The sequence below is a fragment of the Microcaecilia unicolor genome, chromosome 4, assembly GCF_901765095.1.
Source record: "Microcaecilia unicolor chromosome 4, aMicUni1.1, whole genome shotgun sequence".
NCBI classification, from domain to species: domain Eukaryota; kingdom Metazoa; phylum Chordata; class Amphibia; order Gymnophiona; family Siphonopidae; genus Microcaecilia; species Microcaecilia unicolor.
This window is the reverse complement of record NC_044034.1, coordinates 147,713,383-147,737,234: the sequence shown is the minus strand read 5'-3', so window position 1 is coordinate 147,737,234 and position 23,852 is coordinate 147,713,383. Positions and strand designations below refer to the sequence as shown.

At 42.2% G+C, this 23,852-nt stretch overlaps 1 protein-coding gene across 1 annotated transcript in view; it reads left to right on the top strand.

Annotated features, from left to right (window-relative positions):
* The window catches only part of NELL1 (neural EGFL like 1), a 633,167-nt gene that overhangs the window by 227,961 nt on the left and 381,354 nt on the right, over positions 1-23,852 (top strand). The window contains exon 12 of the mRNA XM_030200710.1: positions 15,258-15,386. Within this exon, the coding sequence (XP_030056570.1) occupies positions 15,258-15,386 (129 nt within the window). The remainder of the gene's footprint in view (positions 1-15,257; positions 15,387-23,852) is intronic.

Below are 23,852 nucleotides of genomic sequence, written 5' to 3'. Positions count from 1 at the left end.
CTCCTTTCGAAGTAATAATTAAGGAAATATTTCTGAGGAAAACTTTAGGAATCATACCTGGAACTCTGGGAAAAACAATAATCTCAACATTAATCTTCTACAGTAACATCCACCTAATTATTCAAAGTTTCTGGTCCATTATCATTTTCAAAATCATAACCACTTCTTGCTTGTGCAGAACTTCATCTATCATATCAATTTTTCACTCTCAAAGGGTTCAGACAAATTGTCCATGCAACTCTCCAATAAGATCATATCTGAAACAAAGTTATTTACTACCGCCGTTAGGTCCCGAAGCGCCTTCCAGATGGTATTCAATGTAACCTCCACGGAAGCCAAAAACTGCAAGATGATTTCTGTTGAGGTGTTTGGGAGTGGTTCCGCCAATTCGGGTTCTGCTGTAAACGTCCTCCATTTCAGCATATGCCTCTAACTCACTCCTCCACTCCTTTGGACATGGTGGTTGAATAATTCGGGAGCGATGGAGTTGTTTTTCCAGGTCCAAGAGCGTCGACGCTCCTTCGCCGGCGCTAATCAAAGGACTCGCCAACCCTTTCATCTGTGGGCAGTTCGATGTGCAGCAGCCCCGCACTTGCTGCTCAGGGGACAAAACGCTGGCCATCAGCGGCTGACCACCAGTTGTTCCCTTCCTCTCAGTTAAGGAAAATGCAATTGCAGAGAGGAAATTTACATAAAGAAAACAGAACCTCAGAGGGCAGCTGGGCCGTTGGGCATACGAACTCCAGGTCACCATCTCACCACTCTCCCAGTTTGGGACACTCTTTGTCTGGTTTCTCCTCAGAGGCCTGTCTGATATGGGTAACCCTTCAGCATAGCCCTCTGAGTCATTGAAACACAGAAGCTCCTCCACCACTACAAGGTGGTGTCCCTTTGGAGGGGTTTCATTAATTTTTAAAGCTATGGGTAATAAAGCTCCTCTGTCTCTAACCACTTCCCTTAGGGCACTGCAATAGGTGCATAAACTTGTTGGATGTGCTATCATTTCATCAGGTGAGACTAGATGTTTACTGCTCTTCTATATTCTATATTACTAGCTTATGATTTTGGAACACTCTTTCTTTTGAGGTGCAGACTGTAACTGGTTATTTACAATTCTGAAAGTACCCCAGCTGAGATAATATTTAACCATCTCTCTTACCTCATATGCAACTTTCTTTAGTCATCTTACTTTCGAACTCCTCTTACTCTCTTATCTATATATGTTCCATTTTTGTTTATACCCTTCACTGTCAATTAAAATGTTCTATTACGGATTGTGTTGACATTGTAAGTAGTATACTCATGCCATACTTTGTATTGTTATTTGAATATTTTTACTGCTGTAGTTGTCTATTGCTCATGTTTGATTTATTGTTATTGTACACCGCCTTGAGTGAATTCCTTCAAAAAGGTGGTCAATAAATCCTAATAAATAAACAAATTTGAAAGCGTTCCTGTTTGAAAAGGTATTCTTGTAACTGATTCTTGATTTTTAATATACAAGATTGGTTGGTCAATTCTGGCTAAGGGCTTCTTTTACTAATCGGTGGTACAGGAAGTACCACCGGGCTACCACAGCAGCCTGGTGGTACTTCCCACCCCTAGTGCTCTGTCATTTCTGGTGCTACAAAAATGTATTTATTTTTGTAGCATCAGAGTGTACCCGTCAGTAATCGGGCAGTGCCACGTTTTGCCCGGTTAATGCCGGGTTAACGCAGGAGCCTCAATGGTTGGCGGTAAGGGCTCCCCTCCGAAAAGGGCTCGTGGCAAGTGCTTTATTTGCTGCATGGCCATTTCCTGTAGGAAGACAAGATTTCCCTTTTACCAGCTGTGGTAAAAGGGCGCCTCGGCGCACGAGTAAAACACACGCTGACGCCATCTCCAACTTGGTAAAAGGGGCCCTAAATGACTTGAAGATCCAATGTGTTTTTGTTTTTATAATGTGCTTATTTTATATATATGGGCCATTTAGATTATGTTTATTTTATTTCAAACTGCTCAGAACTTTGGATGATGCAGTCAATACATTTTTAAAAATCATAAATAAAAGGGAGTGTGATGTGGATCCTTCTGGAGGAATGGAGATAGGAACTGGGAGAGGAACAGAGCAGGCAGGCCAGGTCAAGGAAATGGGAAATAGAATAGGCTGGATGTGGGAGTAGAGCAGGCAGAGGGCATTACATCTACACCTCCTTAAATATGAAACTCAAACTTTGTTTATGTGAGAGAGTGAAAATAAAAAAATAAATATGAATTAAGGAGAGGGATGAGAAAAGATAATATAGGGTGATGAGGAAGAAAGGTTTAGGCAAAGTGGTGGTGGGGGGGGGGGAGGGGGCGGAGGAGAAAGAGAGAGAGAGCAGTGTAGTCCCATTTTCAACATGTCACCTCCAGCCTTATTAAATTATATTGGCTGCCTGTTCTTTCAAGGATTAAGTTTAAAATCCTTCTTGTTATTCACAAGACTCTACAGCATGAATCTGCTCACAATTTGTCATCTCTGCTCAAGATTTATCAGCCTAGTGGACCGCTACATTCTGAGGGAGTTCGGTTTCTCTCTATTCTTCCTATAAGAATGGCACGTTTTGAGGACACAGGAATTAGTACTCCATCGCAGGCCCAAGGAAGTGGAATCAGCTACTATTTATTTATTTATTTTGATCATTTATACCCCGCCTTTTGCCGCAGTTTTGCAGCCTCAAAGCGGCTTACAATGAACCATTAAAATAAATGCAATGAGAACTGAGAGGGTAGAAGGAACAGAGAGATAAAGGAAGGGAATATAAATACAATCTTAAATAAATAGGTAGGCAGGGCGATAGAGGGCAAGCTGTTAGGGAAGGGAATAGGTCCAAATGTCTTCGGATTGGTTGGCTTCCAGCAGTGGAGTCACTGGGAGAGCCAGCAGGGTAGGCTTTTCGGAATAACATGGTCTTCAGTGATTTCCGGAATGTCGGATGATCTGCAATGGTTTTGATGGACCTTGGTAAAGAGTTCCAAAACTGAGTCCCAAGGAAAGAGAAGGAGGTGGCGTATGCAGTTTTGTACTTGACTCCAGTGCAGTTTGGATAGTGGAGGGTAAGATAAAAGCGGCCGAGATGGGACGCATTCTGGAGCGGTAGGGAGATGAGAGCCATCATATAGCCAGGTACATTAGAGTGGCAACAGATACATTAGTTTTTAAGAGACTGTTAAAAAGCCATCTATTCACTTTAGCTTCTAAGTTGTTGCGATGGATAATGTATTAGCACATGTAATTTAAATCTGAAAAAAATAGGCACAATTGTTATTGTTTGAGGCAGTCTGTCATATTTGAATTATATTGTACTTGTTTTTATGTTTTGTTTTTTATCAATTTGCAAATGTTTTTATGTTTTTATTGTAAGCAACTTGAGATTCAAGTGGAATACAGCTAAAATTAACTATTAACTGTTAACTGTCATTGTGGATGAATTGGGGAGGGAAGAAGGAGTTAAGGGAGGGAGAGTATGGCATGATGTGGCTGGGCTGGAGGTAGGAAACAGTGAAGTGTAGATGGGCTGTAGGAGGAAAGGGAGCGAGACTGGTGGGGGTGAAATGGGATTGGGGGAGAAGAGAGACTAGTGAGAATTTCTCTTCTTTGGGTCAGCTAGGACTCACCTTTTTTTTTTGTTGTTGTTTTTGCCATGGAGGGGTACAAGGAAGGATGTAATTTGTGAGGAGACCAGGACCCCAAATCATTTTGAAAAGTTGGCTGTTGTGGTCTGAAGTACCCTTGCTTTCGTTTTCAGTCCTTTAATGGCCAAATTGGGGGTCATTTCAGATGCTGAACTGTTTCTACACATCTTTGTTTACATTCTGTTCCTGAGAGGAATTTAAAAGAGGTCCCTGAAGGAAAACTCTGATTATTGCTCTTTATAGTTAACTAGGTCACTTGCCAGTTGGACTGCAGAAGCAGCAAATTTAGCTTCTGTGCCAGCCAGGCGCCCCACTGATAAAAAAAAAAAACACAAAACACGAAAAAGTGACAAACATTCAATTTCCATGTAAAGCAGGTTTAAGTCAATGCTCTGTAATGCTATTCTGCTGATGGGCCTGGATTACCTGCTGACTTGTGTTGTTAAAATGTTTTTAGACATTTATGCCCTGAAATCTCATTTAAGAAATTTAGGTCAGCATTAAAAATCTTTTATTTCAGCTAGGCCTAACCTCACCTACAATACTTTCGCCAGAAGCTTGGCCTGTCTCTGGCACCCAGAAATGAGTTATTTAATGTCACAGGTTCTATTCCTGCCCTTATTCCTCATTAAATGTCATTTCCTTTCAATATTAATTGATATTATACTCATCAGCTGTAGCCTAGGCTTCCTTTTGTGGTTCTATGTTCTCTCTTTCTCCTTGATTTTGACTTCTTAATTGTGAACCGCTTAGATTTATCATGATTAGTGGTGTATCCAGTGCGTTTTATCCAGTAACAAAGGTGCCAGTACTCAAATGCTAGGCCACCCCACAATAGCCAGGCCCCCCTGCAACCAGTCACAGAACCTATGACAAGGCAGAATTGGTATGTAGAGCGTGAGCTCTTTCATTAAAACTTGGGGTCCATGGGTCAATTTTAGCAGACAATGGAAAAGGTGCCGGTACTCAGTACCCCCAAGTACCCCCTCAAAAAAAGCCCTGGGTGTATTAAATAAAGGTGAAACATGAAATATAAATTTGATGGACTCAACTTACTGTACGTGTGTATCTATCAACGCACCAGAATAGAAAAACTGTGCATCTGCTTACATGTTTAGAGAGCAACATTTAAAAACTTTTAAATAGGAATAACCTGCATAAAAAACTTGATTGAAAATTGTTCATCCCCTTTATCCTGAAGGAATATAAGTGACACTAACAGTTTACCGCTCCATGTTGTTCATGTCATTTGTATACCTCCAGGATAAAGAAGCTTTTTTAGAACTTCTGGAGGGGAAATTTCAATGTTTCCTGATGTTTCTAAATGGACTCAGTCTAGGAGGAAAACATTTCTTCATTTCAGACAACAGATTGTACTAGATATGGGGGCTAAATTTCAACTAAGATACTTATGATCTTGTATAATTTTTCTTGAATATCAAACCTATGTTTTTTATGAGGTTTCTGAGTTACAATTTTTCTTGTACGGTAGAGGAGTTTCTGCCCAGAATCTAGAAGATTCCTGAATATTGGTGTTATATAATTTCATTGGACTTGGCTGTTCTATCCTGTTTGGTCTTTTTCAATGTCAAACTAGCTGCCTCTAGTTTTGTTGATTCTTGGATCCTTCCTCGTTTGCGGACTATAATTTGATATCAGTGTCAAGATGATTATACTTTAATTTCCTTGTAATATTCTTGATGATATCTGTATCTTCTTTAAGGATTTGTTCCATAATACTTTAATTTGGAAATAAAAAAGAAAGAAAGAAAATTGTTCATCCCCCCCCCCCCCTGAATATGAGCAGCAGTATATGTGCCGTCCACTGCATACAAACTTGTAATGCAGGGAAAAGAGGAAGAGAATGACGGGAGCTGTGAAATTACTTATGAGGATTTCAGCTGGCCTCTGCATACACTTGGATATGTGTGTTTCTTGCCTGCTTCAGCCTGTAGTACCTTGCTGGCTTGAATTTTCAAAAAAAAACTTCCTGGGGAGTTTCTCTTTGGAAATAGCTTGCTGGTCCATGGGTGCAATGTACAATACACATTGAAAGTACTACAGGTAAGTATATAAATTGCTCCCAAAGGGGGTTAGTTTAAAATTACCCATGGGTCTGCAAGCACATTTGTGAAGGGAGGGGGTGGAGGGTGGAGATTGATTCTGCAATGCAAGTTAATACATTTGCCCCTGTGGAAAGGTGGGTGTGGGGCTTTTCCTCCTTTGACCTCCCTCCATTTTGATTTTACCCCCCCCCCCCTTTTTTTTTAAGCAGTTGTGGCAAGTATGGATACTTTTTCCTGTGGGGGAAGCTAACTTTCAGCAGAGTATTTCCCATGGCTAAATAGCTGTTTACCCATGGACAAAGCTTTGAAAATTCACCCACAATGGCTTATAAAAAGAGGTATTTTGGTCATTTCAGTTCCAGTTTAGTTAGATCTGTGACCAAATTTCTACTTTACCCAGTTGAGATGTTGGGAGGTGCCATAGAAAGCTCACAGAGATGACAAAGAGCAGGAAACTAGAAAGAAATGACTTCTAGGAACAACAGATCGGTAGGATTTCTGGGAAGAGGGTATGCTGGGACTCTAGGCTCCAGGTGATGAAACAAACAGAAAAACACCTCTACAGGAATCCAAAATGGGCAGAAGAGTAGAGAATGCAACGTGAGCTGTAGCGGAGGAAGTATCCAATACAGAATTCAACGCAGGAATGATTTCAAAAAACACTTTTATTGCACCAAACAGGAAAATTTTTATTACATATTGTGTTGACATTGTAAGTAGTATACTATGCCATACTTTGTACTGTTATTTGAATATTTTTACTGCTGTAATTGTCTGCTACTTATGTTTGATTTATTCTTACTGTACACCGCCTTGAGTGAATCCTTTCAAAAAGGCAGTAAATAAATCCTAATAAATCCAACATAGGGATTTGTTTCGGCAGGACAAAGCCACCTGCCTCATGGGTCAAAGGTTATACTGTATGAAAACATATATAATAAACAGTATAAAACACAATAACATTCCTGCATTGAATTTTGTGTTGGATACTCCCTCCGCTGCAGCTCATGTTGTATTCTCTACTCTTCCGCCCACTCTAGATTCCTGCACCAAAAAGAAAGACAAAAGGTGAGAGACAACCAGGAAACATGGAAGCTGCTAATTGAGGTAGTCCGAAACCGCAGACATTTCCTTCACCAGTGACAAGCAAGCGGGTGGGTGGGGGAATGAGATAGAGATGGAAGAATTGCTGAGGTTTCGCCCTGGAAGGTAGGCCAGAAAGAGGGAAACAGCTTGTGTAGTAATAGGTAAAACTAGGATCTGGCCCATTCAATCAATTTTTAATTAACTGAAACAATAGTGGAAAATAAATGCTTCTTGTTAACAAAGAGAGAGAGAGAGAGAGTATCAGTGATTTTAAAAAGAGCAGGGGTACGCAAGCATCACAGAAATCTTCGCTGATAAACATTGCTAGTCAATTTACATCTGCTTTCAATGTGTTTCAATAAGGTCTATGAGCAAAACATCAACCTTGACTTAGAGTGCACACTAGCCAGACTTTTTGTTTTGTTCTCTGATGGACACTAGCAGTAGTTTTAAAAAAATCAAGGAACATTTGCCAGTTTCAGGCTTTTTCAAGAGTGAACACAAAGCATTTTTCATTAAGTTGCTAAATAGATACATGGAAAATTAGAACAAAAAATTCAAACATATGAGCACAGAAAGGCAACATTGCTCATTAAAGAATGAGCCTATCATAGAAGTGATGACACCCTAATGACCATGCCATGGGAGGTCAGCTATAGACATATTGGGGTCAATTCTATAATGTGTTCCAAAGTTAGGCATCAAAATTCTGGGTGCTAAGCACATATTCCATATTGGGATCTGGTTAGAGGCATTCACTTACACCACGTCTACGGGAGGTATAAATGCCAATATTGATCTTTTGGACATAGACGTGAAGTCGTCTTCTGAAATAGGGAATACATGTTTACTATTTTCACCCACCCTAGACCCATTCATATCATGCCTAGACCACACCTCCTTGCCAGATGCATTTTTTCCAGCATTATTTAACCATTCAGGAATGGCTCCTAGATGGTTAAATAGCATGTAGCCGGCTAACTGCTAATATTCAGTGGAATACAGATGGTTATCCGTGAATATTCAAATGCTGGCTGGCTGATTTTAGCGGCCACATCAGACCGCATAAATAGCATTCCTATCTTCTCCTGCTGTTAACTTAACCGTCCAGCACCGAATATCAACATAGTCAGTTAAGATTGAGCTGGCCATAAAAAAATGGATATTCAGTGATGGTCACCGGAAATGGCCTGGCTTGAATATCCAGGGCCAGTGCCAATCGTGGCATTTATGCAGCTGACTCATGCGGTCTGAATATTGGGTCAATTATATCCTATCTTTGTAAAATTGGGATTTAGTCATTTATGCAACATAAATATCGAAATGCCGGTTTATGCACCTCTAAAGCCCAAAGAGAACTTCTAAAGTAAGCATCACCATGTAATAATGAGAGAGTTTATTTGAGACTTACTATTCTGCCCTGTGGACAAACCATCTGGGCATCTCACAGGCTAAAAAAGAGAGGGATAAAGAAACTACTAACAAGACACAAAAAAGAAGGGTCGGAGGGAGGAACAATAATATGATGATAGAAAACTGGGGGAGGGCGGAATGGGAAGAAACACAATAGGAAGCGCTAATTGGTGGGGTATTCACGGTAGTGATGCCTGATGGAATTAATTATAGACGTCTTTGAAGAGGAATGTCTTGGGATCAGTTTTAAACTGGTTCAAAGAAGTTTGCATTCTCAGGTGGGGGAGGGAGGTAAAAGGTTCCATAATTTGGGGCCTTGAACGGAAAAGATGGAGCATTTGGTTTTCTCGTAGATGATTTTATGGAAGGTAGGAAGTATTAAGTGATTTTGATCAGATCTGAGTTCTCTAATTGGTTGATAGTGCATTAGAAAGTGAGAAAGGTAGCTGGTTTCACCAGAGGTGCAGATTTTAAAGAATAATGCTTTATAGCTGATACGATGAGAAAGGGATAACGGTGCGTCTTTTAGAAGAGGAGTTACATGTTCATATTTCTTTGCTTTCTTGATAATTTTAATTGCACTGTTCTGAATCAGCTGCAAACGCTGTAAATCCTTAACTCTAAGAGCCCTGATTACTAAGATGCGCTAGCATTTTTAGCGCATGCTAGAAGCTTGAGTCGCCCATATGTTCCTATGGGTAACTTAGCATTTAGTGCATACTAAAAATGCTAATGCGCCCTTAGCCCTGCTTAATAAACAGGTTCCTAAGACTTTTATATAGTGAGTTGCAATACTCCAGAAAACTAATGACTTATATCTATAAAACTAATAACTAAGCGGCTCTTTTACTAAGTTTCACTAAGATATGGACTTAGCATGCTTAAGCTCATTTCTTGTGTAGCTGAGAAAAAGTCTTTTTTGTATTTGTTTCATTTAGCCATTAAAAAAAAAAATTAATGTGGGAGTTCTTACAGAGGCGGTAAGGGTTCCCTCGTTAACTGTGTGGTAACCAGTGAGTGTGCACTAATGTGCAGGCGCTATCTGGTTGTTGCTTCCACACCCACGCTACACCCCTTCTCCGCTCCTTACACCTAGCATATCCTTCATTAGGTACACGTTGGAGGCTAATACAGAATAGTAAAAAGGCCCCTAGGTCTTCTAAGCAGGGAAGAATAACAAATGTCATTGTCCAATAGCTTTGTTTTAAAGGCCTTGGATGGTATTAATATCTATTGTTTGAAGTCATTAAAAAAAGACATTTCATTTCAAGAATCCTTCGTTTTCCTTCTGACACCTCCAGGGGGTTGAATTGTGAGCTTGGAATCATGTTAAAAAAAAACAACAACAAAAAACTGAAGAAGGAGGAAGCTGTTGGGATGGTTTCTGATGAAACAATTTTAATGCTGTAATGTTCACGTTTGTGAAACATTTACTGTTAGAGAAGTCATTTATTGAATGGTTGATTTCACCGCCCTTCTGTCAAGATCTGATTTATTAATGCTGAGTATGATTATTTCATGTCTATTCACAGTCTTTATATGACATTTCTATACGATAGACTCCAGATGCAGGCCTGATAGGCCGAAAAACAACTGTGTTGAGTCTCACTCACTGGCCATCTAACTGTATTTTTTATTTTTAGTTTCATTTGTCTAACGATCAATAAATTTGTTTTTAACTGGATTTCTACTCTAAGCATCGTCCTCTTCATTTTTGAGTCATCTTCGCTGTTTTGTTTCTGCATATCTAGGTGAATTACAGTCTAAAGTAAACACACATATAATTTTCTGAGGTAAAAAGGAGAAAGACTGCTGAGGATAGATTAAGAGAGAAATAGAAGGCAGACAATGGATGTGACAAATCCAACAGGCAAAGACTTTCAAACTACTAAGAAGTCACCCTGACAACACAACCCGAGGAGAAGAATAAAGATAAAGAAAAATTGGCCTCCAAGCCCATTTTTGCTGTGAAATGTCACATTTTAATGACCATGATGAGAGATTCATAATTCTGTCCTGTAGGTTGACACAGTAGGATACTTTCAGCAGATAAGGCTCTTAATTGGATTTAGGTTGATGGTGCTATACACGGAAACCTTTTGTGTAGCTTTTGAAAAAGCATGGAAGGCGAGGTCAGTGAAAATCATAGGAGGGTGACCTGAAGAGTTTACTGAACTCCAAACTCTCGCTGGCAAAGTATCAAAATTCTTACAACTAAAAATCAAAAAGTGCAGAATTTAGAAACCCTTTTCTTGGTGGAAGTTAGGGACTGAGAAGCAAATACAAATTTAAACAAGTAATGCAAGCCAGGTAGCTGTGAAACGATCCCTAAGGCTATGCTTGAGTTTGGAGATTTCCAACCAATTTGACTTTTTAACTTACACTCAAGATTTTGTAACTTTTAACCAGAGGTGTAGGAAAAGTACCTGTCTAGCCTCTCCATGTGTTAGCTAGTTGGGAGCATAAGGAAGATTTTTCTAAGCATGATATTGAAAATATTTTTAATGCTTAGGAAACCCCATTACTCAACTTTAATTTATGAACAAAAACATTTATATTTTATCATGCTTTTGATATATGCTAATTTTGATAATTTTTTTTTTTTAACTGGAAAATATATGATAAAATTGAAGGGCCCTGCATGGCCTTTTGCCCATATATGGCAGCCTGCTCCTAGCAGGCTTTTTTAATTTTATTTTTAATTATTTTGGATGTTGCTCACACCTTTTTCAGTAGTAGCTCAAGGTGAGTTAACTTTTTTAGTGAATATAACTCAAAGTGAGTTACATTTAGGTACTGTGAGACTATCTCTAGGGATCAGGACGACATTTTGAGCCTGGTGCCGGCAGGGACAGGAGCAATTGGGGGTTGCTCCTGTCCCAAGTCCTCTGGGCCATCATTGATTACTTATGCTAGCTGATGAGGGTCTATGAAAGGGTATTGGGAGGGACTGGAGGGGTCAATGGGGTGTGAGTAGGGCTTAAGTACCTGGATCTTATGTGTGTGTTTGGAGGTGGGGTTTGGGAGGTTGAGGTATCTTCAGGAAGTCTTTGCTTGGGATAGAGAGGGGGACTGCTTTACAATGTGGCTTGTTGCCAGCACTGGCCCTTTTAAGAGAGGCTCCCCAGGAGCATCATTTGCACTAATGAAATCTAATGTGACAATCACCCCACTCTTATCTCACACAGGGCAAACATTTTCAGTCTGTTTGACCCTTTTCTCACAATTTTCAGATGTTTCTGGTTTGTTTCACATACTCATGTTAATAATGGGACAGATATTCAAAATGGTTTAAATAACCAGGAGAGGATCATGGCTATTTAAATCTACTACTACTACTACTATTTAGCATTTCTATAGCGCTACAAGGCATACGCAGCGCTGCACAAACATAGAAGAAAGACAGTCCCTGCTCAGAGCTTACAATCTAATAGACAAAAAATAAATAAAGTAAGCAAATCAAATCAATTAATGTGAACGGGAAGGAAGAGAGGAGGGTAGGTGGAGGCGAGTGGTTACAAGTGGTTACGAGTCAAAAGCAATGTTAAAGAGGTGGGCTTTCAGTCTAGATTTAAAGGTGGCCAAGGATGGGGCAAGACGTAGGGTCTCAGGAAGTTTATTCCAGGCGTAGGGTGCAGCGAGACAGAAGGCGCAAAGTCTGGAGTTGGCAGTAGTGGAGAAGGGAACAGATAAGAAGGATTTATCCATGGAGCGGAGTGCACGGGAAGGGGTGTAGGGAAGGATGAGTGTGGAGAGATACTGGGGAGCAGCAGAGTGAATACATTTATAGGTTAGTAGAAGAAGTTTGAACAGGATGCGAAAACGGATAGGGAGCCAGTGAAGTGACCTAAGGAGAGGGGTAGTATGAGTAAAGCGACCCTGGCGGAAGATGAGACGGGCAGCAGAGTTTTGAACCGACTGGAGAGGGGAGAGGTGACTAAGTGGGAGGCCAGCAAGAAGCAGATTGCAGTAGTCTAAACGAGAGGTGACAAGGGTGTGGATGAGGGTTTTGGTAGAGTGCTCGGAAAGAAAGGGGCGGATTTTACGGATGTTGTAAAGAAAGAAACGACAGGTCTTGGCGGTCTGCTGGATATGAGCAGAGAAGGAGAGAGAAGAGTCAAAGATGACCCCAAGGTTTTGAGCTGAGGAGACAGGGAGAATGAGAGAGCCATCAACAGAAATAGAAAACGGGGGGAGCGGGGAGGTGGGTTTGGGGGGGGAAAATGAGAAGCTCGGTCTTGGTCATATTTAATTTCAGGTGGCGTTGAGACATCCAGGCAGCAATGTCAGACAAGCACGCTGAAACTTTGGTTTGGATGCAAGGTGAGATATCAGGGGTAGAAAGGTAGATTTGGGAGTCATCAGCATAGAGATGGTAGGAAAAGCCATGGGATGAGATTAATGAACCAAGGGAAGAAGTGTAGATAGAAAAGAGGAGGGGACCAAGAACAGAACCCTGAGGTACGCCGACAGGCAGAGGGATAGAAGTAGAAGAGGATCCACCAGAGTGAACACTAAAGGTGCGGAGGGAGAGGTAGGAAGAGAACCAGGAAAGGACAGAGCCCTGGAATCCAAGTGAGGACAGGGTATCGAGAAGTATGCTGTGATCGACAGTGTCAAAAGCAGCGGAAAGATCAAGAAGAATGAGGATGGAATATTGACCTCTGGATTTAGCCAGTAATAGGTCATTGGAGACTTTAGTAAGCGCAGTTTCGGTTGAGTGGAGAGGGCGAAAACCAGATTGTAATGGGTCAAGAATAGCATGTGAGGAGAGAAAATCAAGGCAGCGGCGGTGAACAGCACGCTCAAGTAATTTGGAGAGAAAAGGAAGGAGGGAGATGGGTCGGTAATTAGAGGGACAAGTAGGGTCGAGTGAAGGCTTCTTAAGGAGAGGTGTGACCACAGCATGTTTAAAGGCAGCAGGGACAATCGCAGTGGAAAGTGAGAGGTTGAGAATGTGACAGATAAAAGGAATAAGAGTAGGAGAGATGGCATTAAGAAGGTGGGTGGGAATGGGATCAGAGGAACAGGTGGTACATTTTGAGGAAGAAAGGAGAAGTGTAGTTTCCTCAATAGTAACTTCAGGAAAGGAGGAAAGGGAATGAGGGGAAGGAGAGAGAGGGGAACGGACTGGTGGAGGGAGAGGTGGTGAGGTAGAGAAAGCAAGGTTTATCTTTTGAACCTTGTTGTGAAAGAATTCAGCAAGGGTCTGAGGAGATAATGAAGGGGGAGTTGGGGGAGGGGGCACCTTGAGGAGAGAGTTCAATGTGGTGAAGAGAAGTCGAGGTTTAGAGCCAAGAGAGTTGGTCAGTTGGATATAATAATCCTGTTTGGCACGTAAAAGAGCAGATTGGAAGGAGGTCAGCATGAACTTAAAGTGTAAGAAATCGGCAAGGGCCCGAGATTTCCGCCAGAGGCGTTCGGCGGAGCGGGTACAGGAACGTAGGTAGTGGATATTAGAAGTCAGCCAAGGTTGGGGTTTTGTACGCCTTACAGGGCGGGTCATCAAAGGTGCAAGAGTGTCTAAGGCAGAGGATAGAGTATTGTTGTAAGAAGAAACAGCCTCGTTGACAGTAGAGAGGAGGTTTGAAACATGGGAGGATAGAGATGAAGGGTCTGTCCAGGACTAACTGGGAATATTAAATGCCCAGTTTGCACACAAGCTGAAACTGGCTGTTATGTGGCCATTCTGGAGGTGGAGTTGGCACTTGGCCAGTTAAGTGGCGATATTAAGTGCTTAACTGGCTAAGTTAACTGCGTAAATAGGACCGCATAAAAGTCAGTCCTATCGTTATGGGGTTCATCTTAGCTGGTTTAGTGCTGAATATCGCACTTAGGCGTCCTTTTGCTAAGCCACAGCAAAAAGTGGCCTTTGGTAGTGTGGGCTCTTGTTTTTGGTGTGTGCCAGGCCAGTTTTTACCACATCTGGGAAAAAGGGCTTTTTTTCAATGGGCCAGGAAAAGGGCCTGCGGTAAAAGTAAAACCAGCACGCACCTATTTACGGCCTAAGCCCTTAATGCCACCCATGGATATAGCGGTAAGGGCTCACGTGCATGATGACCAGTTAGAATGCGCCAACTGCCAATTAATGCCAGAAACGCCATGCATGGTAGGAAATAAAAAATAATTTGTCCCGATGGTATGGGTCATGCCAAATCTGAAATTACTGCAAGGGGGGTAGTCTCATTTTGGCACATTCTGAATGCCTGTAGAGTCTACTGTGTCTTTGTGAAAGGGCCCCTCAGTTTTAGCCAGCCGCGTATGCCTAGATATTTAGGGGCCCTTTTACTAAGCCACTTAGGTGCCTACGAGCATCCTATGCAGTCAGTTTTGATCTACTGTCCGGGTACTGCATGGCCTGGGTGGTAATTTCATTTTTTACACAACTCCACTAAGCACGCCGGAAATATTCCGGCATGTGGCGCTAACCGGGCGGCAATCGGCATTGAACGCGTGTAGCCAATTACCTCCCGGTTAATGTATGAGACCTTACCGCTAGGTCAGTGGGTGGTGGTAAGGTCTCAGGCCCAAAATGGATGCGCGCCAATTTTTATTTTGCCGCATGTCTATTTTTGGACAAATAAAATGCCTTTTTTGCAGGTGTGCTGAAACATGGACCTGTGTGCGTCCAATACACGCGTCTACACCAGCGCAGGCCATTTTTCGGTGCACCTTAATTAAAGGATCCCTTAATATTGGAGCCAGAAATAGCTAGACATTGAATATCCAGACATAAAGTCGATGCAGTTAGGAAAATGCTGAATATCAGCCCCAACTTGTTTTAAACTCGCATTCAAACTTTTTAACACTTACAAATTGACAATGCATGTTAATTTCTATTTTTACATATGTGAAATTGATTTTGCACATGGTAAATTTAAGGCACTCTAACGAACCGAATGCACATCTCTACCGCTCAGTCAAATGAGTAGGCAGGAGAAGTGTAGGTGGATTTTCTAAATCAGAATAAATTCTTCAGGATAAAGCTCACATATGCTGGTGTTCATGTGGTGGTGTCTTCCTTTCATCTTATAGGGCATAACTTTTGTGCTGAGGGACACAGATGTGGTGAAAATTCAGAGTGTAGGAACTGGAACACCAAAGCGACCTGCGAATGCAAAAATGGCTACATCCCTATCCGAGGAGATGTTGCAAATTGTGAAGGTAAAGAAAGAAAATATGTGAATGTTAAAGAAGTTTAAACTGTGTTTTTTCAGTTGGGATTTCAAAGTTATTGGTATATGAGACAGCCATGGAAAGGACAGCTGCTTGGAGAGCAGAGGACAGCAGCTAGTTTTTTGCACATAGAGCAAGAACATATATTTATACATGGAGCACCAGTATTCTGTAATTGCACATGTAACTTGAAGCCACGCCCACATTCCATCCCAACATGTCCATGACCCTCCCATATCTGTGCTCCCTTTTTTGGACCGTGCGTAAATTTTAGGCGTGCATCCTGCACTTAAATTTACACTTATTGGTCCCAATTAAATTTAATTAGAGCCAATAATTTCTTGTTAATATTGGCACTAATTGGCTTGTTATTCAATTACATTGCATGTGAAAATCAGGTACGCACCTAAATTTGCACACGCAATTTATGGCGACCTTTACAGAATCAGGAGGTATGTGTCTAACTGGCTGCTGTTAGGCGTGAGCATTTACACCAGCTATTGAGCTAGTGTGCACTTAATTGAAGACTTATGTTTGCATTCTATAATTGCATAAATCGTGTTCATGTTCACAGACTAGGCAGAACCTAACTTTCCATCTCCATGCTACAGAACACTGCTTATCAAACATTCTGCGGCCATAACTCCATTATCACAGTCACAGAATGTGCATGGGCCATTGACATCTCTGTGGAGGGCGGGCCCAGGTCGTTACCCCAAATGGGGTCACTACCCAGAGTTTGGGAAGCTCTATATTAGAGATAATTAAGACATTTGCTATTGTGTTCCTTAAGCAGCTGAAGGACAAATTCTATTCAGATATTGATCTATTGTATATAATACATTATGATGACAAATGAGATGAACTGTTCTAGATTTATTGGAACCAATGTTATGGGCCTTTTGGACAATTAGAAGTTCAGTCTATGAATAAATTTAATCTGCAGATCACGGTGTAAGCAGCAGTTTTAAAAAGCTGCTTCTACATACAAGTGGGGATACGTCTTACTATTTTTTCCCTTCATGCAGCTTTTAAAAATTGCTGCTCCAGTGCGATGTAGAGAGAGAGATCGATGTGTACTCCTGCACACCCTTTCACACATTTACAAGAAGCTCTGCTTTTGGCAGAACCTTTGTGAAATACTGTGGGAATTTTCCACATCCTGACCTGGGTGTTTTCATTATCCTCTCTACCTCCCACCCCCTTCCCCGTCTAGAATTGGACATCAATGATCCTGATTTAGCGGCTAATGCCCTTATGCTGGTTGTCTTGAAAAACTGAAGAACTTCAGTTTTCTGTTCCTCCCCTGTACAGAAACATTTGTTTAAGAAATTCATACACACTCATTGTTTCTAACTAAGCTCCATGGCTTTTAATAAAGTCAATAAAGATTAATCAGCTCTCTTGGCTTTCTTTGCTGATGCACGAGCATATACCATGTCTTTCCAGTTGCCTTGTTCTTAATAAAATATCCTCCACTTGCTAAAACTGCTTCTTAACCTAGCAGGAGAACTGCAACAGCGTGTGTGCTGAAACATTTGATAGAGCTTTTCTCCTGAAGACACATTGAAATTGTTGATCATCTCATAACAAAGCCCTTATATGGCAGGATGCCCCCTAGTGGTAGCACCACAAGATTACTGCTAAGGATGATGGCAGCCATTTTGTTTTCTGATGCCAGATGGGGTGGGAGTTTCCTTATAACTTTATTTATTATGAATCACTCTGAAGGGTGGTATAAAGATTAAGACTGAAGGATAACAAATCTGGTGATTCCATAACTTGGTTCCACAAACCCATGGGTGCTTTTTTTATAGGGTCGCTGTGCTAAAGGGCACTATCACCTGTTAATGTGCATATAGGGCCAGATTCTAAATATGGCACCTAGATAATCTGCGCGGAAAACATTTCCGCTTAAGCGTATTCTATAAGCGGTGCCTATATTTAGGTGCAATAAATAGAACATGCTTGGTTGATATCCTAGCACCTAAAACTATGTGCCTCCATTTACACCAATGAAAAAGAGGCATAAATCCTGGCACGTAGATTTAGGCGCAGGGGGCCATATTCTAAAACAACATATGTAAATTTTGGAACGCCCATGAAATGCCATTTCCCCATCCATAACCATGCTCCTTTTTGCCTGCACACATTAAAATTTAGGCGCAGTGCATTACAGAATACGTTTAAGGAGTTGTGCTTGTAAATTCTAATGATTGCCAATTAGTGTTCATTATCATTTGTTAAGTGCTGTTAACAATGCTGATTGCCTAGTTAAGCCAATTAAGTTACACGCTTTGTTACAGAATATGCTTGGATTTCAGCGTGGAACGCTAGGCACGCTATATAGAATCCGTGGCTAATGCCACATTTGTACTAAAGGCAAATGTGAATTGTGGGAGTGAGTGCATAAATACATTACTTGTGGATGTTATTGTGCAAACTGAACTACATCGCTAGTTAAGATTTCCCGTGTTAATGGATCAGCAAACAGTTGATATGTTCTTGACATGCTAATATGTTTTGAATGGTTTTGTATCTCTTTAATGCACCATTAGAATTCATGCAAGTTAATTTATACAGGTTAAAAGTGCTGTTAACACATACAAACAGCCCTTTCAACAAAGATTGTTTCTGAAAACGTTAGTACACACAGAGGGGCATAATCGAAAGGGGCGCCCAAGTTTTCCTGAGGACGTCCTCGCAGGACGTCCCTGCGAAGTGGTGGGGAAACCCATATTATCGAAACAAGATGGGCGTCCATCTTTCTTTTCGATAATACGGTTGGGGATGCCCAAATCTTAACATTTAGGTCAATCTTAGAGATGGTTGTCCTTAGAGATGGTTGTTCCCTATTTTTGGCGATGGAAACCGAGGAAGACCATCTCAGAAACGACCAAATCCAAGCCATTTGGTCGTGGGAGGAGCCAGCATTCATAGTGCACTGGTCCCCCTCACATGCCAGGACACCAACCGGGCACCCTAGGGGACACTGCAGTGGACTTCAGAAAAAGCTCCCAGGTGCATAGCTCCCGTACCTTGTGTGCTGAGCCCCCCAAACCCCCCAAACCCCACTCCCCACAACTGTACACCACTACCATAGCCCTTAGGGATGAAGGGGGGCAACTAGATATGAGTACAGTGGGTGGGTTTGTGGTGGGTTTTGGAGGGCTCACATTTACCACCACAAGTGTAACAGGTGGGGGGGGGGGATGGGCCTGGGTCCGCCTGTGCACTGCATCCACTAAAACTGCTCCAGGGACCTGCATACTGTTGTCATGGAGCTGGGTATGATATTTGAGGCTGGCATAGAGTCTGGGAAAATATATATATATTTTTTTTTAGGGTGGGAGGGGGTTAGTGACCACTGTGGGATTAAGGGGAGGTCATCCCCATTTCCCTTCAGTGGCCATCTGGTCATTTAGGGTACATTTTTGTGGCTTGGTTGTAAAAAAAAGGACCAAGTAAGTAGTCCAAGTGTTCGTCAGGAACGCCCTTCTTTTTTCCATTATCGGTCGAGGATGCCCATGTATTAAGCACGCCCCAGTCCCACCTTTGCTAGCCTCTGACACACCCCCATGAACTTTGGTCGTTCCCGTGATGGAAAGCAGTTGAGGATGCCCAAAATCGGCTTTCGATTATGCCAATTTGGGTGACCCTGTCAGAAGGACGCCCATCTTGCGATTTGTGTCAAAAGATGGGCATCCTTCTCTTTCGAAAATAAGCCTGCTAGTGGTTCCCAGACCTGTCCTGAGAGACCCTCGGCTAGACGGGATATCCAGAATGAATACACATGAGATACTGAATATATTGGTTGTATTTTATGTAGATTTTTCTCATGCGTATTTATTGGGGGCAATTCTATAAAAGTTTTCCAAATTTGAGTACTAAAATGCATGGCTGAGCATGAATTCTATAACGGCCCAGACTGTTATAGATCGTAAATTGGCATTTGCATGCCAACATTTAGGCTTTATCACTTATTGCATCAGTGTAGTTCACACTGTAGCCTGATAAGCGATTATTTGAGGCAAGTGACCCTTTATTAGGATCACCGACTTTCTCCATATTTAGCGTTTTGTGGTGCATATAGTACTCATTTTGACATCTACATAAATACTCGACTCCTGAAGCAGGCCAGGTGGCCGAAACACAGCACCGTGTCGTCATGTATTACTTTGATTAAAGTTTTATAGCACCATACATTGACTGAGTGGATTTGTTGTCTTCCTCGATGTTTTCCGCTTGGTGTACGAGTTAGTGTGCAAGGACTGCTTCTGCTTTTATTTATCTATCACTTATGCCATGTAAAAAACCAGTAAATGTTGCAGACTACAGCATAACTTATAGAATTCTCTAAGTTACAGACCAGATTCAGTAAATAGTGGCCAAATTTGAGCGCTGGAAAGATCGGCGCAGAGCGTATTCTATAAAGACTGCTCCAAGTTGAATGCTCTTTATAGAATGCCTAGATCCCATTCACGCTCCTAAATTTGGGTGTTGGTATTTATGCCAGCTGAAATTTGTGGCATTTGGGCGTGGGAATGGCAGTATTCTGTAACTCCACACTCAAATTTTTGAAATGCCTCTACCACACCCCTAGCTATATCTCCTTTTGAGTTGTGCTCTATGGGATTTAGGGTTATTAGAATAGCATGCAGTAAGATGTGTGTACATAATCTAATTACTGATCATTAAGTACAATAATTGACATCAATTTATTGCTAGTTAATTGCTTGTTAGCTAATTAATTTGCATGCACATCTTCAATTTGCATGCAAATTTGGATGCCATATATAGAATCCAGGGTACATATAAGTGTGGGACCCACCCATGCCCCACGTATGTCCCATCCATGTGTACACCCCTTTGCATTTGCATGTTATGCAGTTTGTAAACTTCCAGATTCTGTACATCATGCCTAGCAATCTGCACATAAATCTAAGCGTATTCCATAATTCCATAACAATGCGCTTAACTTAATTGGCTTAACACTACTACTACTACTTAACATTTCTAAAGCGCTATTAGGGTTACGCAGCGCTGTACAATTTAACATGGAAGGACAGTCCCTGCTCAAGGAGCTTACAATCTAAAAGACAGGTGTACAATCTAGGGACAAGTGTACAATCTAAAAGACAAGTGTAGAGTCAATCTGATAGGGCATACTGTATTTCTCGAAAGGTTAGGTGCCGAAAGCAGCATTGAAGAGGTGAGTTTTAAGCAGAGATTTGAAGATGGGTAGGGAGGGGGCTTGGCGTAGGAGTTGAGGAAGATTGTTCCAGGCATAGGGTGAGGCAAGGCAGAATGAGCGGAGCCTGGAGTTGGCAGTGGTGGAGAAGGGTACTGAAAGGAGGGATTTATCCTGTGAGTGGAGGTTACGGGCGGGAACATAGGGGGAGATGAGGGTAGAGAGGTAGTGAGGAGCCGCAGACTGGGTGCAAGGGGGGATAGATGGCTAAGTGGGAGGCCGGTGAGGAGTAAGTTGCAGTTGTCAAGGCGAGAGGTAATGAGAGCGTGGACGAGAGTTCGTGTGGTGTGCTCAGAGAGGAAAGGGCGAATTTTGCTGATGTTGAAGAGGAAGAAGCGACAGGTCTTGGCAGTCTGTTGGATATGCGCAGAGAAGGAGAGGGAGGAGTCGAAGATGACTCCGAGGTTGTGGGCAGATGGGACGGGGAGGATGAGAGTGTTATCAACTGAGATAGAGAGTGGAGGAAGAGGAGAAGTGGGTTTAGGTGGAAAGACGAGGAGCTCGGTTTTGGACATGTTCAGCTTCAGGTGGCGGGTTGGACATCCAGGCAGCAATGTCGGATAAGCAGGCTGATGCTTTGGCCTGGGTCTCCGCGGTGATGTCTGGTGTGGAGAGATATAACTGGGTGTCATCAGCATAAAGATGATACTGAAAACCATGAGATGAGATCAGTGAGCCTAGGGAAGAGGTGTAGATTGAGAAGAGAAGGGGTCCAAGGACAGATCCCTGGGGAACTCCAACAGATAGTGGGATGGGAGTGGAGGAAGATCCATGAGAGTGTACCCTGAAGGTGCGGTGGGAGAGATAAGAGGAGAACCAGGAGAGGACAGAGCCTTGGAACCCAAAAGAGGACAGTGTGGCAAGAAGTAAATCATGATTGACAGTGTCAAACGCAGCGTATAGATCGAGGAGGATGAGGATGGAATAGTGGCCTCTGGATTTGGCGAGGAGCAGGTCGTTGCAGACTTTAGAGAGTGCTGTTTCTGTCGAGTGTAGAGGGCGAAAACCGGATTGAAGTGGATCGAGGATGGCATGAGAGGAGAGAAAATCAAGGCAGCGACTGTGAATGGCGCGCTCAAGTATTTTGGAGAGGAAGGGTAGGAGAGAGATGGGGCGGTAGTTGGAGGGGCAGGTAGGGTCAAGTGATGTTTTTTTTAGGAGAGGTGTGACTATGGCGTGCTTGAAGGTTTCAGGGACAGTTGCTGTTAACAAACCAATCAGCATTGTTAGCAGCACTTAACAAGCAATAATGAGCACTAATTGGCAATAATTAGAATTTACATGCATAACTCCCTAAGTGTATGCTGTAACTCACTGTGCCTAAATTCTAATGTGCACATCCAAAAAGGGGCATGGTTATGGGCGGGGAAATAGGCATTTTGTGGGCTTTCCCAAATTTACGCACATTGTTATAGAACATGGCCCAATCTGCGTAAATCTATGCACAGGGATTTATGCCACATTTTTGTTGGTGTAAATGGATGCACGTAGTTTTAGGGGCTGGGATATCAACTAAGCGTATTCTATATACCACGCCTAAATCTTATAAAGTACGCTTAGGCGAAAATTATTTCTTCAAGTATTTTCCAGGTGCCATATATAGAATCTTCCTCTAAATGTGTAGAATACTGCATTGCGCCCAACCATCACTTTTGTGCATGAATATTCACTTGTATAAGTGGTAGTATTCTATCCAAGGGTGACCCAACCATTAGGCCACCTGAGGAGGGGGCCTCAGGCGGCACTGTTTTGGGAGCGGCATCTCCCCCTTTCTTTCTCCACCCCAATCCGGAGTTTACCTTCTTTACTTCAGGTTCCAAAAGCCGGCAGCGGCAGGCATAATTCCCATATGCTGCCCTGCTGCCAGCACCCACCTCTTTTCTTTATTGCATCTACTTCTCTGATGTAACTTCCTGTTTTATCAGAGCTAGCTGCAGTAGAGAAGAAGCTGGTGCTGGTGGCAGGGCAGTGCATGGGAATTGGGCCTGCCGCCACTGGCTTTTGAAACCTGAAGAAAAGAAGGTAAACTCCAGATCGGGTGGAGGAATGGGGGGGGGGGGGGGGGGGCAGCATCTCGGCCCGGGGGGAGGGGGCAGCAGCCGTCGTCGTCTCAGCCTGGGGAGGGTGGTGGCATCTTGCATTAGGCCATCCCTGATTCTATCTTAGCATGCAAGTAGCATTTATACATAGGTGCTAAGCTTATAGAAATAAGGGGTTGTGGAAATCCTGAAAGCGTCCGGTGGTGGTGGGAACCATACATTTTTTAAATGGTTGTGTGTATTTACTCCTCCCCCTCTCCCCACATGCTCTTTTGGTTTGATGGAAAAGAAAATGAGAGAGAAATACAATTAAACAAATCAAAGTCACACTTCATGGAGTTTAATATGTCAAAATCATAAAAAGACAGAATTCAGAGTGGAAATAACAGCTTAGCCTTAACTGTACTGTGCCGCTGCCTCAGTGCTTCAAAGCTTTCTAATCATAATTCAGTTTCTCTGTTAAATGGATATTGGCTAACAGTGATGTGCAGCTTTTTAAACACATTGAAAGTCATTAAAAAAATTGTTCTCTGTATGGTGCACCAGGTCCCTGAATGCAACATGCATCAGTATTGCTGTTTCTCAGATAAACAATTACTGTTTGTACTGTATAAAAGGAAGAAATAAATAAAGACAAAATATTATCTTAATAATTATATGGAGTAAAAACAAGGACACGTCTGGAGAAGAAATTGTCTTTGTCAGTTGTGTGTTAAGGATATTCTGTATGGTGCTTATGTTAGAAGTGTCATTCTCATTTTATGCATGCATAAACCAGCACTTAAACATTTATCTTCTATAAACATCTAATTTCTGATTCTACAAAGCTGGGATATATACGCGTAAAACTGAAGAATGTGTAAATGAAAAGGGGAGTGGGGTCTGGTTGTGTTTTGAGTGGGACTAGGGCGGGCCTAAAAAATAAACAGAAGGGGATTGAATGTCTCTGTCCTAACAGATTGGCATCAGCATTTACATCTGCTAGAGAGGTGCTCCTACCCAGTAGGTTTTTTAGTACAGGGATTAGGGGAGGTCTTGCAATTCTTCAATGAGCAAGCAGAGGGTCTGAGAGTGATTAAGAGTCTGCATTGAATTGGAAACACGGGCAGGGAGCTGAAATCCCTTGAAGAAACCTGGGAGGTGAAACAGGTCCCTGTAGGGATC